This window comes from Malania oleifera, chromosome 5 (assembly GCF_029873635.1).
Source record: "Malania oleifera isolate guangnan ecotype guangnan chromosome 5, ASM2987363v1, whole genome shotgun sequence".
In the NCBI taxonomy this organism is placed as follows: Eukaryota; Viridiplantae; Streptophyta; class Magnoliopsida; order Santalales; family Ximeniaceae; genus Malania; species Malania oleifera.
Window position 1 is genome coordinate 94626212 of NC_080421.1, and position 22432 is coordinate 94648643.

The 22432-nt window shown below is 35.9% G+C and overlaps 2 protein-coding genes across 3 annotated transcripts in view; one reads left to right on the forward strand and one right to left on the reverse strand.

Moving 5' to 3' along the window:
• LOC131155352 (protease Do-like 2, chloroplastic) overlaps positions 1-585 on the forward strand; it is a 75712-nt gene extending 75127 nt beyond the window's left edge. Inside the window, exon 21 of one of the 2 annotated variants that reach the window (XR_009136786.1) lies at positions 1-118. Coding sequence is in view for 1 of the 2 variants with exons in the window: in XM_058108417.1 (XP_057964400.1) it covers positions 1-245 (245 nt within the window). In the remaining variant the exon portion in view is untranslated. The other variant, XM_058108417.1, reaches the window with a different exon arrangement.
• Positions 575-11071, reverse strand: LOC131155353 (probable indole-3-pyruvate monooxygenase YUCCA10). The gene is made up of 4 exons (XM_058108418.1): positions 10310-11071; positions 9622-9855; positions 1100-1222; positions 575-910 (listed from the first exon to the last, which is right to left on the reverse strand). The coding sequence occupies exons 1-4, from the start codon at positions 10979-10981 to the stop codon at positions 746-748; spliced, it is 1194 nt and encodes a 397-aa protein (XP_057964401.1). The 5' UTR covers positions 10982-11071; the 3' UTR covers positions 575-745.
• Positions 11072-22432: the final 11361 nt, after the last annotated feature.

Sequence of the window (22432 nt, forward strand, 5' to 3'; positions counted from 1 at the left end):
CATGCAAGGACAAGTACCTCACTTTTGAATTTGAAGACAATTACCTTGCTGCTTTGGAAAGAGAGGCAGCAATGGCAGCCTCATCCCGCATCCTCAAAAACTATGGGATTCCATCAGAAAGGTCTCCTGATCTGTTGGAGCCATATGTGGATTCTCTGGGAGACAATCATGCGCTTGATCAGGACTTTGGGGAGAGCCCGATCTCAAATTTGGAAATTGGATTTGACGGACTCCTCTGGGCGTGATCAGTTTTGGTTGGAAGGCCAACGTGAATTTTCCTGATATCACGATACTTGGGAGGCATTATCACAGCTTCTAAGCCGTTAAAAATTTCATCTCTTCTGCTGTTGACGCCACTGCCCCTTGAGCCATGATTTTTATTTTTTATTTTTGTTTGAAAATGTTGCTAGTACATTGTTCCGCACATCTTCCTTTGTGGGGAAGAGCACGAAGGTATGCAGATGTGCCTGATATCTGCCTTGAAGGCATTGATGTATATTTATTTGCTGTGAAAATGGATATTGACGATTTATTGTAATGATTCATTTGAAAGGAAAAATAAAAGCACCTTAAATTTTGATGCAACTCTGAATTGGCACTAAATTTCAAATTTGTTCCAACATCAGGAGTAATACAGGGTTGCCCATGCTAGTGGCATTTTGAAATTTAGGTAAGATGAAGATTCATCTCCAGTCCTGGACAGGGTGCGGTGTGTCTATATATATTATACATGTGCATATTGAAATTAAAGAAGTTTCTTGATGTCGTCGGCCACGTTTTGAGCTTCAATGGCAGCTCCATAGAACCCTCTCCTGGCCAGTCCGACGCAGTAGAGACCATTTTTACCCTTCCAGTGGTTTGGAGAACTCGGGTTCGCGAATCCCTCATTGTCTAGAAAGCCATCGCCTCCCTGCAGGTTAATGCGAATATATATTATATTATTTGCACAAATACAACCATCCCTAGCTTAAAAAGCATGTTATATTTCTTTGCAAGAACGGAATGCAATTGAACAGGAGTAGAATCGAATTTACAGTTTGACTTCATTTCATTTCTGAGCACAATTCAATCCCTGAACCAGGAGTGTGTTAAATTTTACCTGAAGCCACTTCCATGTCGACCTCTTAAAGCCAGTGGCAAAAACAATTACATCAAAGGGATGTGAGCTGCCGTTCTCAAACACCACCTCATTGCCTCTTACGTTGCTTACTGCTGGCAAAACCTGTGTTTGTATTCCAGTACAAATTTTGAAGAATAAAAATTAAAAAAACGCAAGAAAATGTATCGAGATTGATGAGGAAATATGGCAATCAAATAGATAATGAGCTGCAACAACAATATCTTTTTGGAAAGTTGTGACATCTTTACTACCCCTATTAGGTCTTACTGTATTTAACTTAATTAGCTAAATGCTCGTGTTATTTGACCTATGTTTGTAGTGCATAAGTCATGTCAATCATCATTTATATATATATATATATATATATATATGTTTTTTGGAATACGCACCGGGTATCCACGCGTCCGTTTTACGGTCCACTTGACTAATCCTACGTCCCTTGAAGTTGACTCCACAACTCCAAAGGGAGGGTAAATTCAGGAGTCCAGGGGTGGGAACGAGCCTGAGAGGGTTTGAATACCTGACCTCGTGAAAGGTACTCCCGCAGCCCGCACTACCACCTAAATCACACCCTGAGGGTAACATCTTACATATATTTGAATCTATTGGAACTAGCAATTTTTTTACTATCAAGTTTAGTATTAAAACTCGTATGTTTGATCTTATTTCTTACTCCCTAAATTTTATAGTTTTTTCATAATTATAACTTAAATCTCTATCTGTATTTTCATTAGATAAGACACCGTCATATCCAAAAAAATATATACCATACAACTTCATTTTCGTAATTTCTAATATTTAAGTGAATGCCTAGACGTAAATGAGAGGGAGGATTGAGATTTGGGTAGGTGACTAGTTCTTTTTATAGGCCTACCCCGAATATTTGGGGGGCTGAAAAAAAAGATAAATAATAAAAGAGAAGTTGATGCATTAATTCAAAATTCAAAATTTATATTTATTTGAATTTTGAACATATAAATCTTTTGTTGGCTATTGGAGATGGCGATTTGGGCGTTGAGGAGCTATAAGAGGGAGTTATAATAATAATAATAATAATAATATCTAAACCTATGAAGAAGAAAATTTTTTTCATATATTTTTTCAGATTTTTTATTTTCAGATATATATAGATATATTGGAGCCTGTCAACTCCATGTGCGTGTAATTTCATGGGCTTCCCTCTCCTGTATGTGTAACTTAAGTCGCTAAGAGTTTTCAAGAAAAATCATACCAACCCCACCAACCTTTGTAATTGATACCAATTATTGAATTGTGGTCCATATCCATACGACAGCTACATATGTATCTGCAGTGAAGCCCAAGGAGATTTTGTGGAATAAGCTTCATGAAAGTTCTTGAATCCACTCATGCATCTTCCATGCAGAGCCACAAATTATTTTCTTCTTGCTTTTCTTCTGTGTGCATATATGTAAGTAATATTTAGACTACTATAAAATCACACCTAAGTTTCATAGGTATTATCTTCTTCAATACTATATATATATTTAAAGTGAAAGACATTAATCTTTCTAAAGTTTAACAAAAAAAAAGTTTTAAAAAAATTAATAATTTTTCCTAAAACTTAAAAATTTTCATAATATTTGATTTTTGAGATACTTATATTACTCTTTCTATTTATTTTTTAATTAAATATAAATAAATTTTTTTACCTTTCTATAAAATTCTTGTTGAAGTGTGTGACTTATATTGAGTGAAACACATGTACGGGGAAAGCAGACTGAGGAAAAATAAGGAAGCTCGTCTAAAGAAATTTCGTCGACAATTTGATAGTTTCATCGATGGTTTTAGGCAGAAACCAAATCAGGAAGAAAATCGTCAATGATTTTGCATAATCCTTCGACGGTTATATCGGCGGTTTCAAACAAAAGCTAATTAGGAATAAAACCGTTGATGGTTTGATGCAATTGTCAAAGGTTTTGTTTAGCGCTGTTTTTGAAATTTGAACTGGGAAAATCAATAGGTTGGGGATATGAAGGCAAATCTTCTGAGGATTGATACATGGGTATTTAAGGAATTTTCTAATCCCTCTGTAGGTGTAGGGTTAGTATAAATACAATATTGTAATCCTTGTTTTTATAGATAGTGAATTTCAGCCGCCACTTACTCCCATGGACGTAGGCATTTTGTCGAACCTTGTTAAATTCTTGTATCTTTTATTACTTTCATTATTTCCATGCCTTTCCATATTGCTTATCGTAATTGTTGCATTGCACCGATTGTTTCCACACGCATTTTATTGCACAACAATCGGTGTCAGAGCTATTGGTTACAATGGATGAGATTTGTTTTGCAAAGTTTGACATTGCCAAGTTCGATGGATCGGAAAATTTCGGCCTATGGTAGAGGAGGGTCAAGGATTTGTTAGTGCAGCAGGGTATGGTAAAGGCGTTATTCGGAAGGTAGTTGGAAGGCATGGACGACATCAGTTGAAAGGAACTGGAAACAAAGACTATGGTGACTATCAGACTTTGTTTGACTGATGACGTGATGTATCACGTCATGGATGAGGAATCATCAGCGGTAGTTTGGTTGAAATTGAAAATTCAGTATATGTCCAAGTTCTTGACAAACATGCTTTATCTTAAACAGAAACTGAATGGGTTTAAGATGTCAGAGGGTTCGGATTTGTACTAGCACATCAACGTGTTCAATTAGATCATCAGTGATTTGAAGGGAGTTGATGTGAAGTTCGAAGACGAAGACAAGGCGTTGATGCTACTGAATTCCCTACCCGCGTCTTCTACGTATGAAAACTTGGTTACAATTCTGATGTGGGGAAAGGAAACTCTCGAATTGGAGGAGATCATAAGTGCTCTTTTAGGTTTTCATCAAAGGAAGAAAGCCAACAATGAGAATCTACAAGGTGAAGGGCTTATGGTGAAGGGTAACTAAGAACGTGGGAGAAACAAGTTCCGGAGTGGACCGAGTAACAATAAATCTTGGTCCAATTCTAGGAAAAGGAAGGGCATATAGTGTTTTAAGTGCGAGAAAAAAGCCCACATAAAACAAGATTATTTAGAGAAAAATTAGAAGGGGAATGCATAAAAGAAAGAGGGTTCATCAAAATCTGCGAATGTAGTGAAAGAAGAACATTCAGATAGCAATAAGGGGGATATACTTTCTGTTTCATTTGGTTCAAATCATTTGATGGATTCTTGGATCCTAGATTCACCATGCTCCTACCACATGACACCCAATAAAGATTGGTTTAACACCTACATGTTATTAAATTCAGGTTCTATTCTAATGGGTAATGATGCATCATGTAAAATTGTTGGAATAATAAATATTAGAATTAAAATGTTTGATGGTGTTGTTAGAACGTTGTGTGATATTAGGCATATACAGGATTTAAGGAAGAATCTGATTTCATTTAGCACTTCAGATTGTAATGGGTTTAATTACAAGTCTGTAAGTGGAGTAATGAAAGTGAGTACTGGTTTCTTACCTATGATAAAGGGGTAGAAATTAGCAGGAAATATTTATACACTATTAGGTACCACAGTTGTGGGTGGAGTTGCAGCTACAGAGTGTGAGTCAGATAGTACTATCATGTGGCATATGCAGTTAGGACATATGGGTGAGCATAAGATGATGAAGCTTCATAAGAGAGATCTTTTGAAGGGTATCAAAACATGCAAGCTGAATTTCAACAAATATTGTGTTTTTAGGAAATATAATAGGGTGTAGTTCAAGACAGCCACACACAAGACGGAGGGAATTCTAGAGTATGGTCAAATGGATGTTTAGGGGCCAATAAGGGTAGCATAACGGGGAGTACATATTTATTTTGTCAGTTTTATCGATGATTACTCATGAAAGATTTGGGTGTACTTCAAGCAGCACAAGTCAGAGATGTTTGCCAAGTTCAAGTTGTGGAAAGCTGAAGTGAAAAACCAGAATGGGAGGAAGATCAAATGCCTCAAGTTTGAAAATGGTACCGAATACACAGATTCAAAGTTCATGGAGTTATGCGAGTAGCATAGCATTAAGAGACATTTCATAGTACGCAAGACACCACAACAAAATGGTGTGGCTGAAAGGAAGAATTGAACAATAACTAAAAGTGCTTGGTGTCTCATGTTGAATGTAGGGCTTGCAAAGAACTTTTGGACAGAAACAGTGTGACGTGTTTCTTGATTAACAGGTAACCAAGGGTAGCACTAGATGGGAAAGTAGCAGAGGAGGTGTGGATGGGCAGTGCGGTAGACTTCTCTGGTTTGAGAGTGTTTGGATGTCCAGCCTATGTGCATGTTTCTAATTAGGAGAGATTAAAGCTTGATGCAAAGTCTAGATAGTGTATATTTCTGGGGTATTAGAAAGAGGTGAAAGGTTTCAAGTTATGCGATCCAAAGGCAAACAAGGTGTAATCACTAGATATGTGATTTTTGATAAGAAAATCATGTTGCAGCGTACTCAGGAAGAAAAGAAATAGGTGTCAAAAAACTGCAGCAGCAATGAGCATGTGGCACAGGTGGAGCTAAAGACTCAAGGTAGAGATGACAATGTTTAGAACACAGGGAGTTCTAGCCCAGGAGACCAGAAGCATCACAATATATATAGTTATAGATAGGCCAAGGTGCACTATGAGGCCACCCCTAGGGATGGATTTGATGATTTAGTTTCTTATGCACTCATAACTAGTAGCGGGGATCCTACTACTTTTCAAGAAGTGGTGCACAGCCAAGAGAAAAGTAAATAGATGGGTACTATGGTGGAAGAGATGAAGTCTTTGCATAAGAACCAGACATGAGAGTTGGTGGAGCTTCTAGAGGGGAAGAGAGCGATTGGAAGCAAATGGGTGTATAGGAAGAAAGAAGTAGTATCAGAAAAAGAAGAAAAAATTCAAGGCTCGTCTAGTAGTAAAGGATTACTCATAGAGGAAAGGAGTTGATTATGATGAAATCTTTTCCCTTGTGGTAAGACACACTTCCATCAGGGCAGTGTTGGGATTGGTAACGCATTGTGATATGCATTTGGAGCAAATGAATATAAAGACAACGTTTCTCCATTGTGATTTGGAGGAACTGATTTACGTGTTATAGCCAGATTGAAGTGTTCAGTCAGCTTGGACAGGAACATTTGGTCTGTAAATTGAGGAAATCACTTTATGGGTTGAAACAGTCTCTGAGGTAGTGGTACAAGAGATTTGAATCCTACATGATCTGGATTGGCGGCTACAGGAGATGTGAGTATGATTGTTATGTTAATGTGAAGATCCTTGATGATGGTTCATTCATTTTTTCTGTTGCTTTATGTGGATGAAATATTGATTTTTGCGAAGAGTATGAGTGAGGTCAACAATTTGAAACCCAGTTGAGTAAAGAATTTGACATGAAAGATTTGGGTGCGGCCAAGAAGATTCTTGGGATAAAAATTTGCAAGGACAGAGCTTCCAGGAATTTGTGGTTATCTTAGCATAACTATGTTGAGAGGGTGTTGGAGAGGTTTAGCATGGATAATGCAAAACTAGTGAGTACATCGTTGGAGAATCATTTTAGATTGTCAACCACCCAGTGATTGAATACAAATGATGAAGTTCAAGTCATGTCAAAGGTTCCATATGTTAGTGTAGTGGGGTGCTTGATGTATGCGATGGTTTGTACAATATCAAATTTGGCACAAGCTGTCAGTGTGGTGAGCAAGTTTCTATCAAATTCAGGACGACAACATCGAGATGCATTCAAGTGGATTTTCAGATACTTGAGGGGTACTATAGACTATGACATCATGTTTGGCAAATAACAAGGTGATCCTTCATTTGCGGGATATGTGGATGCAGACTATGTAGGGGACTTGGATGACAGGAGGTCTACCACAGGGTATGTATTCACTCTTGTGGAGGGGCCTATTTGTTGGAGGTCCAGGTTCAATCTCTAGTTGCATTATCTGCTAATGAATCAGATTATATGACAGTGGCTAAGGTTACCAAAGAAGCTTTGTGGTTTATATGTTTGATTAAGGAGCTAGGTTTTCAGCAAGGTGGAGTTTAGTTGCATTGTGATAATCAGAGGGTCATTTATTTGACAAAGAATTAGGTGTATCATGCGAGGAACAAACACATAGATGTGCGGTTTCATAGGATCAGGGAATTAGGTTCTTCTGGTGAACTGTTGTTTGAGAAAATTTACATTTCTAAGAATGCGGTAGACATGTTAACAAAGCTTGTTATCACAGGCAAGTTCAAGCACTACTTGGACTTTATCAACGTTTCCAGATGCTAGATGGGAGGCATCCCAACCTATTGTCCTAAGTGGAGTGACAGATTTATGTTTTCTTATTCTTATAAGGGGTGTATATTCGCCAAGGTAGAGATTGTTGAAGTATATGGCTCATATTGAGTGAAAATATGTATAAAGAAAGCAGGCTAAGGAAAAACAAGGAAGCTGATCTAAAGAAATTTCGTCAACGGTTTGATGGTTACATCGACGGTTTCAAGCATAAGCCAAATCAAAAAGAAAACCATCGACGATTTTACATAGTCCATCGATGGTTACATCGATGGTTTTAGATAGAAGCTAATTAGGAAGAAAGTTGTCGATGATTTGATGAAACTGTTGATGGTTTTGATTGACGCTATTTTTGAAATTTGAACTAGGAAGATCATTATGTTAGGGATACAGAAGCAAATCCTCCGAGAATTGATACAAGAGTATTTAGGTAATTTTCTAATCCCTTTGTACGTGTAGGGTTAACATAAGTATAACGTTGTAATCCTGATTTTTACAGATAGTGAATTTCAGCTGTCGCTTGCTACTATGAACGTCTCACATACTACATTAAAATTCTTGTATCTTTTATTGCTTTTATTCTTTTTATGTGTTTTCGTATTATTCATCGTAGTTGCTGCATTGCATCGTTCATTTCCGCACGCATTTAATTGCACAATCAATCTAAAGAAAATTTGTATGTTTCTGTAAAATGATAAAAGAGAGTTGGTAAAAAAAAATTTAAGAGTGTTGTGGAGTTTTTTATCAAAATATTAAAAAAAAATAAAAAAACACAAATATGAAGGAAATTGGAAAAATTTACACAAATGTAAAAAAAAGTCAACCGTCAATTCTTGTCAGCAAAAATAAATAAATAAATTGAGAACCAACTTTTTAAAAGTCGGTTCTTGACTGCAACAAGCCTCCCCCCTCCCCCCGATTTTGCCCCCTACCTCAAACCCCAACCCCCCCCCCCCCCCTAAAAAATCAAATCCCACCTTAGAGTGGGAATTGTAAATTTTTTTTTAATTTAAATAATAAAAATATATATTATTTTTCAAATTTTAATATTTAAATAAAAATTTATAAATAAAAAAAAATATTTTTAAGTGTCATTTAATACAAAAAATATTTTTTACTTTTTATTTATTTTTCAAATGAACTAAAAAAAGTAAGTTAATTTTTAAATTTCAAAATATTATATAAAAATCAATACAATAACAGAAACTTTTGAAATAGTTTACTTTTGGGAATATTAAGACAAAAAAGGACATCTTACTTCCTAATTACATAAAAAAATTGTTTAATATATAATTTAAAATGAAATAAAATTAAATTAGTGTATGTAATTATATATATATATATTTGTTATAATTTTTTTATTTCATTACACTTTTCTTCTATTCCATTATTTGATTCAAAAATTATTTTTAATTTACACATTAAGTACAATTAATGTGATGGGTCAGCTTCGTCATGACCTCTCGTCATCCTTGGACACCGATTACGATTGTGACATTCTTTGTGATAAAACTCACACCACCGCATTTTCAAAAGTTGTTTTGGATTTAAAAACAAAAAAACAAAAAACAAAAAACTTGCACAAAAATCTAAACATAAAAAACAAAAATTGTTTTGAAAACGTTTTGACCTACACGCATCACGCAAAACTGTCTTCTTAAAATATATATTACTTTTAAGAAATATATTAGGTAAACACTCATTAGCCCGCTCACCCTTTACTCCTACACATTTCATTTATAAAATTGGTGTGATATGTCTTTCTTCTCTTCCTATCTCCCTTTCTGCTTCATGAAACCTAACCCTCTTGATTTTCCCTCATATCTGTGAGTAGTTGGTGGTTGACGTTTTTTTTTTTAAGGGTATATTTGTGTAAATTTTTCTAATTTCCTTCTCGAGTATTGTGTCTTTTTTGGTCAACGAAAATAAAATTTTTTTCCAATCAAATTACGTGTCCCAACTCCCAAGATTATACGAGTCCCACACAGGAGTAACGCCCGGAGGTGAGTTCCAATTCTATGTTTGCTTTAACTTGAAGACGGTCCAGGAAATGTAGCTTTGCCTTTTTAGTCAAACGAGATTAAGGTCTGATGCAGTTGAGTAAATATTACGCATGTGCCAAATATTCCAGTCTAACCTAAATTAATTCTCACAACACAAACTAAAATGATTGATGGGCTCAAAAAAAGGGGAACAGAAAAAAAAAAATCTAGCCAGTTCTTTTCCCGATCCATCTTTTCGAATGCATACCTGAATTTCGCCGGACTTGATCTTCGCATGGGTGCCGACGTCGATAATTGGGTACTTGCCGTATTTTCTTTTCATGGTGAAGGGACCCTCCTCTGGCCTCCCAATTCCGTACTTGCTCAAGTCCCCATACCACAGCTTGCTCAACATCACAATCACCCACTCCGCCTTCTCCATCGACAGATGCTTCAGCAGAAATGGCGTCCAATCCATCATCTCCTTCGACAGAATATGGATCTGACATGCACATATACGAGAAATTATATAAGATTTTGTGCCTCTATTTACTCATGCGTTTGATTTTTAAATATAAAATACGTAATAAACTCTACTCCTTATATATCCGACACTAACAAATGTAAAAATCGACAGATTCTTTGTATACTGATCAACACACTGACAAGTGACAACATGAATCAGAAAATAAATCAAAATAATTTTACACTACATTCTCTAAGAACCTACACAAAATATCTAAGAAACGTCTATATATTATTGGGTGAACCCAGAGCTAATGTGAACCACATAAGTAAACAAGAATCGATAAAAAAAAAAAAAAAAAAAACCAAATGATTTTTGCCACCTCTAACATTTGGAATAGGGTTTACATCTTCTGGACATGTGATAGTTGCTTAATCTACTCCAATTAAACACATAATTAAAGAATTTGGGTTCCAGCAATTAATTATACCGGGCTTCGGACGACAATGGAAGTTCTGGCACCACAATTACACAGACCAAAAGCAATTTCCATGCCAGAATTTCCAGACCCCACAACCAAAACACTCTTCCCTTTGTATTCCTTCCCGGATTTGTACTGCGTAGAGTGAATCCACTCCCCGGTAAAACCACTCAGCCCTTCCACCTCCGGAACAAATGCGTCGCTCGACTCTCCCGTGGCCAGAACGAGGAACCTCCCGCGGAACTCCTCGACGTCGCCGGAGCAAGTGTTCTTGGCCTTCACGCGCCATCTGCCGGAAGCTTCGTCGTAGGCGGCGGACTCGACCAGTGTGTTGCAGAGAGGATTGATGTTAAAATGGGAAACGTAGGAGTCCAGGTAGTGGAGGAATTGGTCTCTGGGGACGTATTTGGGATAGGACGAGGGAAAGGTCATGTGGGGAAGCTGGCAGACTTGCTTCGCCAGGTGGAGGTGGAGGCGGTCGTATGTTTTCTTCTTCCACAGAGAAGCGAAGCAGTCTTCTCTTTCGAGGACGAGGTTGGGGATGGAGAGGAGGTTGAGGCAGGCAGCGGCCGCCAGCCCGGAGGTACCGCCTCCCACTATTATGGCTCTCTGCTCCTCGTCCTCCTCCTCCATGCTCATTTCTTCTTTGCTCAGTGTGCTTGAGAAGATGGATGGACCCATACAAATATGAACCAGCGAGGGAGAGGCTACTACAATTCGAAAGATAAATCCTAAACAAAGTTGAACAAAAAATTCCCTATATATATTAAGAAAAATAAATTTTTTAAAAAGTGCTGCAGTTTTATAGGAAAGTTTTTGTTTAACCTTGTTTAGGATTTATCTTTCCAACTGGAGTAACTAACTTGGAATTAAATTTAATAAAAATTGTTTGATTATTTGGTAAAATTAAAAAAAAAATTAGCAACTATTTAGTGGTGGCAAAACAGGTTAGCGAGGTCATAAACGAGTAAGGGTTAAATGTGTTTGGGTTTGGGTTCGGATTGACCCGTTTGCTAATGGGTGACTAATATATAAATCTAAATTTGCCCGTTTAATAAATGGTTACCCGTTAACCTGTTTAAAAATATAACTTATTTATTTTTAATTTTTTAAAACATTTCATATAAAGTGACATTTGTTTTTTTCAAAAAAACAACACTCATTTGTTTTATTTATTAATATCTTAACAAAAAGGCATAAAATATAGAAAATAACACATATCTTTAATTAATATTTTTTTTAATATAAAAAAAATATATATATATATATATATATATATATATATATATATATATATATATCAAAGTAAACGGATCACTCCGCGGGTACTCAATTAAAACTCACCTAACCCATTTATTAAATGGATCGGATACGAGTTGACCCAATATAAGCTGGTCGCCTTTTACTAAACTCAAACCCTATTTAAACGGGCAGATTACGAATCACCCATCGGGTTCCGATTAGTTTTGCCACCCCTACAACTATCGTATAGAAAAAACATTTTTTATTATTATTTTATGATCAAATTTTGAAAATTGAATGTTATCTCGAAGTAAAATGTATTATCAGTTATTTTAGATTTACTTTCAAGCCAAATTGAGATTGCTAAATGCAATATGAGGCTCCTAATTAATACTATTGACTTTTCTGTTATAAAAAATATAAAAAATAAATAAAAAAATAAATAAATAGAGATGAGACAGAAATTTACGTGGTTCGACTATGTCTATTACATGGGCAGATGAGATCAAAACTTCACTATCACGGAAGAATCACAATATGATATGGAACCGGTCTTGTACAAGATATCTCTATCTTCTCTTTATCTCTCATCTTTTTTTTATATACCCTGCTTACTTCAAACATACAAATGAGTATTCAAGGAGTAGGATACTCTTTTATAGGGTAATATGGATAACATTATATTTATTGGAGTGTAAATCAAAGTGGTGGAAGATGAGGTGACATCCACTTTTCTCATAATCCTATTTTTTATAATATTTTCTAATTATATCATATAAGAAGTCTATTTAACTATCTCTTTTCGTCTTTTCTTATTTTTTAATTCTATTCAAAATAAATAAAGTGGTTTGAATCTTTTAAACTTACATCCAAATTTAAAAGAAAGTGGTTAATATTTTCTTTTGTAAAAACTACATTTAGATAATTTATTTTTAGCTAAATAGCATACTTTGAAAAATAATTTTTGATCAATATTAGATTGAACTATTTTAATCCTAATAAAATTATAATGGTATGGTAAAAAAATGTAGTAAGCTTCCTTCACGACTTAATGCACTTGGGTTAAGTTCTTTAGGTTTATTGTATCAAATTTATCAATAATATTGAATCATGTCCGCAAAATTATCAATAATAATAATAATAATAATTATAATTATAATTATTATTATTACAGATATTATTAATATTATTGTATGAGGAGAAATTAAATTTTTTTTTTTTTAAAAAAGGGCAAGCTAACAACAAAAATAGTACAAAATTATTACTATTTAAAATTTACGCTAAATTGAAAATTTTCTTACATGAGTTTTACATATATATATATATATATATATAAGAATTAAAAATTTTGGCAGATTGTCATCTTTCCTCGGAATCCAACGGTGGTATATTTCTCCACGTGGCGTGGAGGTTGTGTGGTGAATTAACTATTTTATCCCCATAGCTGCCCCAGAGATCATGCCAGGACCTTTGAAGCTAGAAGGCTCCTGCAGGGGTTGAAAAGTAAATTTGCTGGCGCTCCCCATCTCTTTCCTTTTCATTTGGAGTACCATGCTTGGGGGTTCCCGTGGCTATGGTTGGATCAGTTGTCAGTTCTGTTGGCTATGTCCTTTTTTTCAACGTTTTTAAGGATAGTTTATATGATAAACTCAAAACTCTCTCTCGTAATTAAATAATTAATTAATTAAAAATTGAGTCTTTAAAATTACAAATTTTTATTTAAAATAATATTTTAATGATCACATATATATATATATATATATATATATATATAAAGTAAAAATATAAATTCATTATTTTAATGACTTAATTGAGTGTTTAAACTAATTAAGCCTCAATCCACCAACTAAGGTCCAATTTGAGCCTTTGACTAGGATTTGAGAGTTGGATGGGTGATTGTTTAACTAGGTATGGGCTTCTAAGCATCTTGTATGAGGTTTGAATGTATGACCATTTTTTTTTGACGTGGGAAGTCCAGCCCACTGACGAGCCCTTTGAACCCTCTAGTGCGATAGCAAACTTAAGGAACGACAGCCTTCCCCTCCTGGTTCCTCATCCGAGTTAATCAGATGTTGTCACAACTTATACACACTCAAGCCGGACGTTTAGCAAAGCGCCTTGAAATCTTTGTCACCACTGGGACTTGAACCTCCAGTGCTCCATGTGAACCCCCCTGCTTTATCACTGCTTCAATGCCCTGGGTTTTCATGTATGGCTCTTGCCTTTATGTTTGCTTGTTTGTATGCGTAGACGATAATGATTCCAAGATGGAGGTAGAAAGAGTTGACTTTGTATTTGTTTCGATTTTGTTATACGTGGAAAATATTTTTTTACTAAATATTTAATTTAAAATGGTTAAATACCAATCAATGATACATTCCTATTGCTGACTAAATATTCAAAAAAAAATTAGAATTTTTTGTTGTATTTAGACAATTTGTCCAAGATCTATCCAACACGCAAAACTTTCTGCATTTGCTCCCAATTAAAATTTCAACGTGCTACTTACATTGGTTGATTACATCAAATGTACACGCACAACCTCTGTGTGTATGTACACACGCACACATGTAGGAGTGTGTAAAAAAGAAAAAATAAATAAATTTATTCACAGGCATTTACATGAACAATAGACCTAATAAAATGATTTTTTGACATTTTTGATAATACATACCGAATACCAACTAAAAAAATATAAAAAAATATTAATAGATCAGAAAATATTATTGTATTTGGTCGATTTATATTTTCCCAGATCAATTTTAAAAAATATGTTAATCTTTTGCACTCAAGATATTTTAAATGCATTGAAATTGTAAATGATAAACTTCTTTGATATGTCCTAATCTACCTTTGCTTAGACGGCAAATAAAACATGTTCTTAAAAGCTTTGATGGTAGATGTCGAAACCAAAATAAAATAGAAAATGAACAACCACAAAGCAATAAATTAGAAAACTTAATTAATAGACCTTAAAAATATTTTTTATAAGATAATAAATATTAAATCTAAAATATCATTTTGATTTGAATCTTGCAATGATTTGTTCACCCTAATAACCATTAATATCTAACTGATAAGACTAGACTCTTTAAACCATTCCCTTTTCTGCTAAAATTAATTGATATATTGTGTTTGTGTCGAAGTTACAAATTTGTACCCCTGAAGTACGGAGAGTTAGTGAAAAATGATTCTTTCCGAAAATCAAAGAGAATTTCACATCCGCAATCAAGAATTCTATACTATAGGCTAGTTTAATAATAAATAAAGAAACAAAATAGACTCAAAAACATATCAAGTAATATATGCCAATGTTTTCATGGCATAGACAACAAGGTTTTTTTTTTTGTTTTTTTTTTACTTTGGAATTTCAATTTATTAATTAGTATCGATCATTGAACATTTAATTTTGATCTTTCTTAATTTTCAACAATCATTATGCAAAACAATTGAAAAAAAAAAAAATTATAAATAACAAAGATTTTAAGTTAAAATCATTATAATTATTGCTAATATATTTAATAATATTATGAACATTATTATTATTCATAAATTATGCAATATTATATATTATTGTTAAAAAAAATATAACTAATATATAGGGGATAATATTAATGCACAATTGTATAATGGGGACAATATTAACATAAAATAATAATTATACAAAAAATCCCACCCTATTATTTAAGGAAAATGTGAAAGAGACTAACTAGGTGACCAAAGATTATATAAAAAAAAAAGAAAACTTTTAGCGACGGTTTAAAATCGTCACTATTAATAGAAAAGTGTTACTATTAATTATTGGTGACGACTTAGTGACGCTTACGGATTGGTGACTATAACAGCCATTTTAACTCACTATTATTGATGGTTCACCTCTGTCACTAATAATGTATTACTGTTGCTATAACTAATACTATTTTTGGGCTGAAAATTGTCAGTAAAAACCTACTATTAGTGAAAGTGTAGAAACCATCACTATTGTCTAACTTTTAGTAATGGTTTTAGAAACCATCACTATCGTCTAACTTGTAGTGATGATTTAGAAACCATCACTATTGTCTAACTTGTAGTGACGATTCTAGAACCATCACTATTGACCTACATATAGTGACGGTTTTAGAGCCGTCATTGTTGACCTTATAGGTCACACCCATTTTTTATAATAACAAATACTTAGGTATTTGATGGTTGTCAAGTGTTTGTACAAGTTTAAATGAGTATCTCAAGGAATAACACTTGAAGCAACATGAAAACCTTGAAGATTTTAATTTGTATTGCCAATTCAATTATTGTAATATGGGTCTGTAATAGTAACTTAGGAATATGGTCTGTATTAATTACCTGTATATTATGCATATAGGATATATGGTAAGTTTAGTAAGACCATAGTATGACTCTAGGTCCCAACACTCTCACATATATCATACTAAATACAAGAGTGTTAAGAATGTACTTAAATTGAACATCATTATATACGGAAATTGAGAGAGCTCGGGCGATCGAATCACAGGAGTTCAAAACTCCTCAGGCGCCCGAACTGTTGAGAAGTCAACAGTTGACTTATGCTCTCAGGTGACCGAATATATTTGTGCATGTTGTCTATGGGCACTCGAACCCTTCGAAAGGGACATTTCACCAACTTATGTTGAAGATTAAACTTGAGAACAATGGGACGGTGGCAGCAAAATTTGACTGCAGAAGCTTCATCAACCGGCAGCCCACCTCCATTGAAGTTAAGCAAAATTTGGCCACCAACCTTACCAAACTAGCCACCATTGTTGATTATTTGTTTTCTGTAATTTTTATAAATAGGTGAGTGTGTGTGCATTGTATATGTGTGGTGTGTTGAGAGTGTAAAGCCAGTGAGTGAGCGAGAGATTTTGTTTTTGAATTCCTTTGTATTATTTTCCAGATTGAAATATACTTGTTTGGTATTTATCCTCATTGAGTTTCAGTCATATCCAGTGACTGAGTGTACCTCTCCACCCATCAGTGGTATCAGAGCGTCCAGATACGCTGGAATTCTTCAAACAGAGGCGAACAGAGGAGAAATCCGATTTTCTCCTAGTTTTTAAGTTGCTCAAAATTCAAAATTGAGCCTATCATTTTGAAATTCGATTCAAGATGATTCCAAAGGTGAAAACCACATCTCAAATGGAAATCGGAGGACTCTTCATGCGCTCCCATGAAGACAGAGCTTTTCCCACGGCCCGCACGCATCTTCTTCGCCCAATTGGCAACCCGGATCCGCGACTCGCAAGCCGGATCCATGCCCGAGACTTGACCCGCATCCGACCCGCCTCCCAGCAGCGGACACACGGCACGAGCATAGAATGCCACGTGGCATAACGGGATCATTGACGCCGTTAAACGGCCGTTAAGTTAAACCGGTTAGTTTAAAAATTCACCAGAATTTCCTATAGTCGGTTCAGTGATTTTTAGACTAGTTCTTTGCAAACCAAAACCGGTTCTTGAGGTTTTTCAATCTTCTGAATTTATTGGTGGCATTAGATTTACCAAAATCAGCTCCCATCTCTCTGTTTTTATATATTGAATTCAATGGCTAACGGTACTATCCAATCGGTCATTCCAAAATTGACCCGAGAGAATTATAACAATTGGTCGATTCAAATGAGAGCCCTTCTAGGTGCTCAGGATGTCATGGATATCGTTGAAGATGGATACAGAGAAAGCCCATCAAAAGAAGTCGAAGCAGCTATGCCCGATGCTCAAAGAACGACCTTGCGAGCCGATCAAAAGAAAGATTGCAAGGCAAAATCCATAATCTACCAAGGCCTTGATGAGGCCACATTCGAAATCATCGCCTCCGCGAAGACATCCAAAGAAGTCTGGGACTCTCTCCATCGAACACACAAAGATGCAGATAAAGTAAAAAAGATTCGTCTTTAGACATTGCGAGGTGAGTTCGAATCTCTCAAAATGAATTCTACTGAATCCATTGCAGACTACTATACACGAGTAATGGTAGTATCAAATCAAATGAGAAGAAATGGAGAGATTCTCAATGATGAGAGAATTTGTGAAAAAATTTTGCGATCTTTAGATCCAAAATATGATTATATAGCTATGACCCTAGAGGAAACAAAAGACTTGGAAACAATGTCTGTAGAAGAACTTGTGGGCTCACTCCAAGCCCATGAGCAAAAAGTCAATAGAAGAAGTGATGATAAAGCACTGGAGCAAGCTCTTCAAACGAAGTTGTCCCTTCACTACAGATAGATACGACAAAGGGGGGACGTCACAACAAGGAAGAGGACGAGACGACAAAGGGGGGACGTCACAACAAGGAAGAGGACGAGACTGAGGATCTCGTAGAAGAAATTCTGGAAATTTTGATTCTAGAGAAGGCGGTAGAGGCAGAAGAGGTCCCACTAGAGGAGGAGGAAATCAATAGAACTATGTCCCACAAGGCAGAGGACAAGGAAGAAGAGGAGGATACAATAATCGCTCGAATGTAGACAAAAGAAACATTCAATGCTACAATTGTCACAAGTATGGACACTATAGCAATGAATGTTGGGGGCGATAACAAGAAAAGGTTAGCGAGGAGGCCAACCTTGCCGAAACTCATCATGCAGATGGAGAGTCGTTGATGCTGATGGCACACAATTCAACTCCCCAGGACCAAAGCGTTTGGTACCTTGATTTTGGAGCCAGCAACCATATGACTGGTAGAAAGAACTTATTCTTTGAACTTAATGAGAAATTTCAGGGGCAGATCTCTTTCGGCGATAATTCTAAAATCCCAGTCCAAGGGAGAGGAGATGTTTTGATCAAACAGAAGTCTGGAGATCATGCTTACATCTCCAACGTCTACTATGTGCCAGCCATGAAGACTAATATACTTAGTCTCGGACAGCTCGTGGAGAGAGGCTATCGAATTAGCTTCAGTGATAAGAAGATGGTGATAATAGATGCTCGAGGAAAGCTTGTTACTCGAGTTCAAATGGCAAAGAATCGAATGTTTCCGCTCGCCATCCAACATGATACGCCAAGGTGTTTGAGCGCTATCATTAGCGACAAAGACTGGCTATGGCATCTAAGGTATGGGCATCTAAACTTTGAAAGTTTGAAACAATTAGGAAGCAAGAAGATGGTGAAGGGCTTACCCAATATCCATCATCCAAATGTGATATGTGAAAGCTGTATTTTGAGTAAGCAACACAGAAACAGCTTTGGAAAGCAAGCCGACTGGAGATCAACCATGCCACTCCAGCTAATACACACAGATGTGTGTGGTCCACTAAGACCATTTTCGAATGGACAGAATCGATACTTCCTCACCTTCATCGACGACTACAGTAGGAAGACCTAGATCTACTTCTTGAAAAGGAAGTCAGAGGTATTCGATAAGTTCAAAGAGTTCAAAGCTCTTGTGGAGAAACAGAGTGGCTACCGCATCAAGTCACTCCGGTCAGACCAAGGAGGAGAATACAAAGACGAGGCTTTCCTGGAATTCCTTAGACAACAAGGGATTCACAAACAGTTCACACCATCATACACTCCCCAGTTGAATGGTGTAGCCGAAAGGAAGAACCGCACAATCCTTAACATGGCTAGAAGTATGTTAAAGGATAAAAATGTGCCCAAGAGTTTTTGGGCAGAAGCAGTGTTATGTGCAGTCTATCTGCTCAATAGGTGTCTGACGAAGAGTTTTGATACAAAGACACCATATGAAGCCTGGAGTACTCACAAGCCCAGTGTGATTCATTTGAGAGTGTTTGGCTGCATAGCCTACGCCAAGATCCCAGAATCAAAAAGGACAAAGCTGGATGATAAAAAAGAGAAGTGTATCCTTGTAGGATACGGTGACAGCGCCATGGGATATCGACTCTACAATCCCATCAACAAGAAAGTCTTTCATAGCCGGGATGTCATCTTTGAAGAAAATGAATCCTGGAAATGGGACCAAGCTGAATGTTCCAAAGATGCGGAATTGACACTTGAAGGAGAAGAACCTACACAGACAAGAGAAGTGGCTATCGAGCCACAAGTTCCCGAGCTGCAGACACCTCCACAAGTTTCATCATAGAGGAATGGAGCTCTATCACCAATAGAGCATGAAATCTCAGACATGAGACCTAGAGGTGCTCGAAATCTAGCTGATCTGTATGAAAATACAAAACCAATGGAAGAATATGTTGCTCTAAACTACCTGTTGCTAACTAGCGACCCAATTAGCTTTGAGAAAGCTAACGAAGAAAACAAATGGAGAAAAATGATGGATGAGAAGATTCAATCCATCAAGAAGAACAAGACTTGGGAGTTGACAAATCTCCCAAAGAGCCGCAAAACTATTGGTATAAAATGGGTCTACAAGACCAAGAAAAACACTCAAAGAGAAGTCCAGAGATACAAAGCAAAACATGTCATCAAGGGTTACAGGAAGAAAGAAGTGGAATTGATATCTTACAAAATGTATGATCAGATTGCTGACATTTTCACAAAACCACTCAGCCATGATATTTTTGCAAGACTGAAGACAATGCTCGGAATGAAAAAGTTAGGAGAGTCAAGTTTAAGGGGGGATGTTGAAGATTAAACTTGAGAACAGTGGGACGGTGGCAGCAAAATTTGACTGCAGAAGCTTCATCAAACGGCAGCCCACCTCCATTGAAGTTAAGCAAAATTTGGCCACCAACCTTACCAAACTAGCCACCTTGTTGATTATTTGTTTTCTGTAATTTCTATAAATAGGTGAGTGTGTGTGCATTGTATATGTGTGGTGTGTTGAGAGTGTAAAGCCAGTGAGTGAGCGAGAGATTTTGTTTTTGAATTCCTTTGTATTATTTTCCAGATTGAAATATACTTGTTTGGTATTTATCCTCACTGAGTTTCAGTCACATCCGATGACTGAGTGTACCTCTCCACCCATCAACTCAGGCTACCAAAAGATATAGTTCAAATTGTGCCTCGGGCGATTGAACACACGCGGCCGGGCTACCGAACCTATGACCGGGCATCCGAAGTTATGAAGCAATCTTTCTGACTTTGATTCGGGCCATTGAACTTGAACTTGAGCTGTTGAACTAAATTTAAAGATTTTTATTACTATGTCAATTCGGGCGACCGAACCACGGTTTAGCCACCCAAACCTCGGCGCGTTAAAATTAATTTAACTGCAGTAAAAACGGGTTAAGTTGGGGTAATGGTGTTTTAACTATTTGAAACTTTTTTAATAATTCCCAACAAGTCCCAAACGGTTATATTTTTTACCTTGCCTATAGATATAGGCTTATTTGCGAGGATTAGCAAGAATTAGCAATTTGATCAGCTAAAAAATCCTCTCTTTTCAAAATATACTCTTTATCCAAATGCTCTCAAATCTTTACTTCTTTGATACATTCTGAGATTAAGAGAAAATATTTAGAGTACTTGTGATTGCTAAAGTTTGCTACAAACTCCCATTTAATTGATTGATTGTGGTATTATTTTGGGGGAGTTTAGCTTAAGTTTATCCCATAGATTTTGATATTATAAATCTTGTGTTGGGATAAACTAAGTAAGCTTAGGATATTTGCATTGTTATTGCAAGTGTCCAATAGCTTTGATTTTTGTTGTGCAAAGATTTTTCAACAAGCAAAATATTTTCAAATAAGTATTGTACTTATTTCATTGAGAAAAATCTTCTTGAACTAGTTTGATTATTTGATTCATATCTTTGGAATATTGATTTGTTACTAAACTGTACTTTGCTTAAATTCCAAGATATTGCTTGTGTTGATCACTCTTGAGCATCTCATTAATTACACCATATTGAGTGTTGATAGCACAACTATTTGCATCACTGAGCTTACACTATATCCATATCATTGATGTGTATGTAACTGCGCGTATTGGATACATATCTACTTTACATGAAAGCATAATTACTGTACCATTTAATTGAGAGAATACTATTGTATATCCAGGCGTGGCCTAAGGGGGTGATAATCCAGCCCAGTAAGAATTGTGTAAAGGTTGAGGTAAGCCCTGTGCTAATTGACCTGGTTGTTTAGGTGCCACTCCACCCATTTAAGTGAGCATTATAGCAGTAATCCTTGTGCTTGTTAGCCAAGGCGGGGACGTAGACAATTTGCCGAACCTCGATAACATTTCTGCGTGTCACTTCTCTTTACTGCTTTTTGGTGCATGCTTAGTTGATTAAATTGCGTTATTTAATTTCTGCTGTATATTACAATTGATTCATTTTACTTGCACTAGATTGACTTTAGGGTTTGAATATACTATTGTTAGGATACTGACCCAGGGCATCAATTTTAAAAATACCAATTCACCCTCCCTCTTGGGATCACGGTAAAGCTAACAATTGGTATTAGAGCCACGTAACATAGACTAATTGTAACCACCTGCTTATTTTACCTTTTTTTTTTCCCATGATAATAAAAACTGTTATAATAAATCTAGCAGATCATAATCAATCTGAACCTGTGGGTACTAGGGATACATAAAAAATACAACATGGAAGCCTAAGCAGCAGGAAACATAAAATTATATACATACCACAACACCAAATCAGTACAATACTAGAGTTTACTACATATATCATAAAAATACACAACCCAAAAATGTCCAAAAGTGGCATAGGGTTGCTGCCCACAAATCCTTCAGACCCTAGCAATAGGTTTACCCTTTAGATAAGGTAAAACGGCTGAACTCTAATGCTGTGTAGTTTTATCCACTCTCCTACCTGAAGCTCCTGAAATGTTTGTATAATTTTGGGGTGAGACACCTCTCTATAAGGGAAAATAAACTAGTGTCAGTGTGTGGCAACATGAGTATTTTCGTGTTATATATAAGGCCATACATAAACATATTCAGTGAAACCATCTGTATCATATTTGGGAAACATATATATAATCATAT

Excerpts from the sequence above, each read along its gene's own strand:
- LOC131155353 (XM_058108418.1), bottom strand. The coding sequence starts at position 10,981 with ATGGGTCCATCCATCTTCTCAAGCACACTGAGCAAAGAAGAAATGAGC. Across the intron at positions 9,856-10,309 it reads CCATTGTCGTCCGAAGCCCG|ATCCATATTCTGTCGAAGGA; the intron begins GTATAATTAATT and ends TGTGCATGTCAG. Across the intron at positions 1,223-9,621 it reads TCAAGTCCGGCGAAATTCAG|GTTTTGCCAGCAGTAAGCAA; the intron begins GTATGCATTCGA and ends ATACAAACACAG.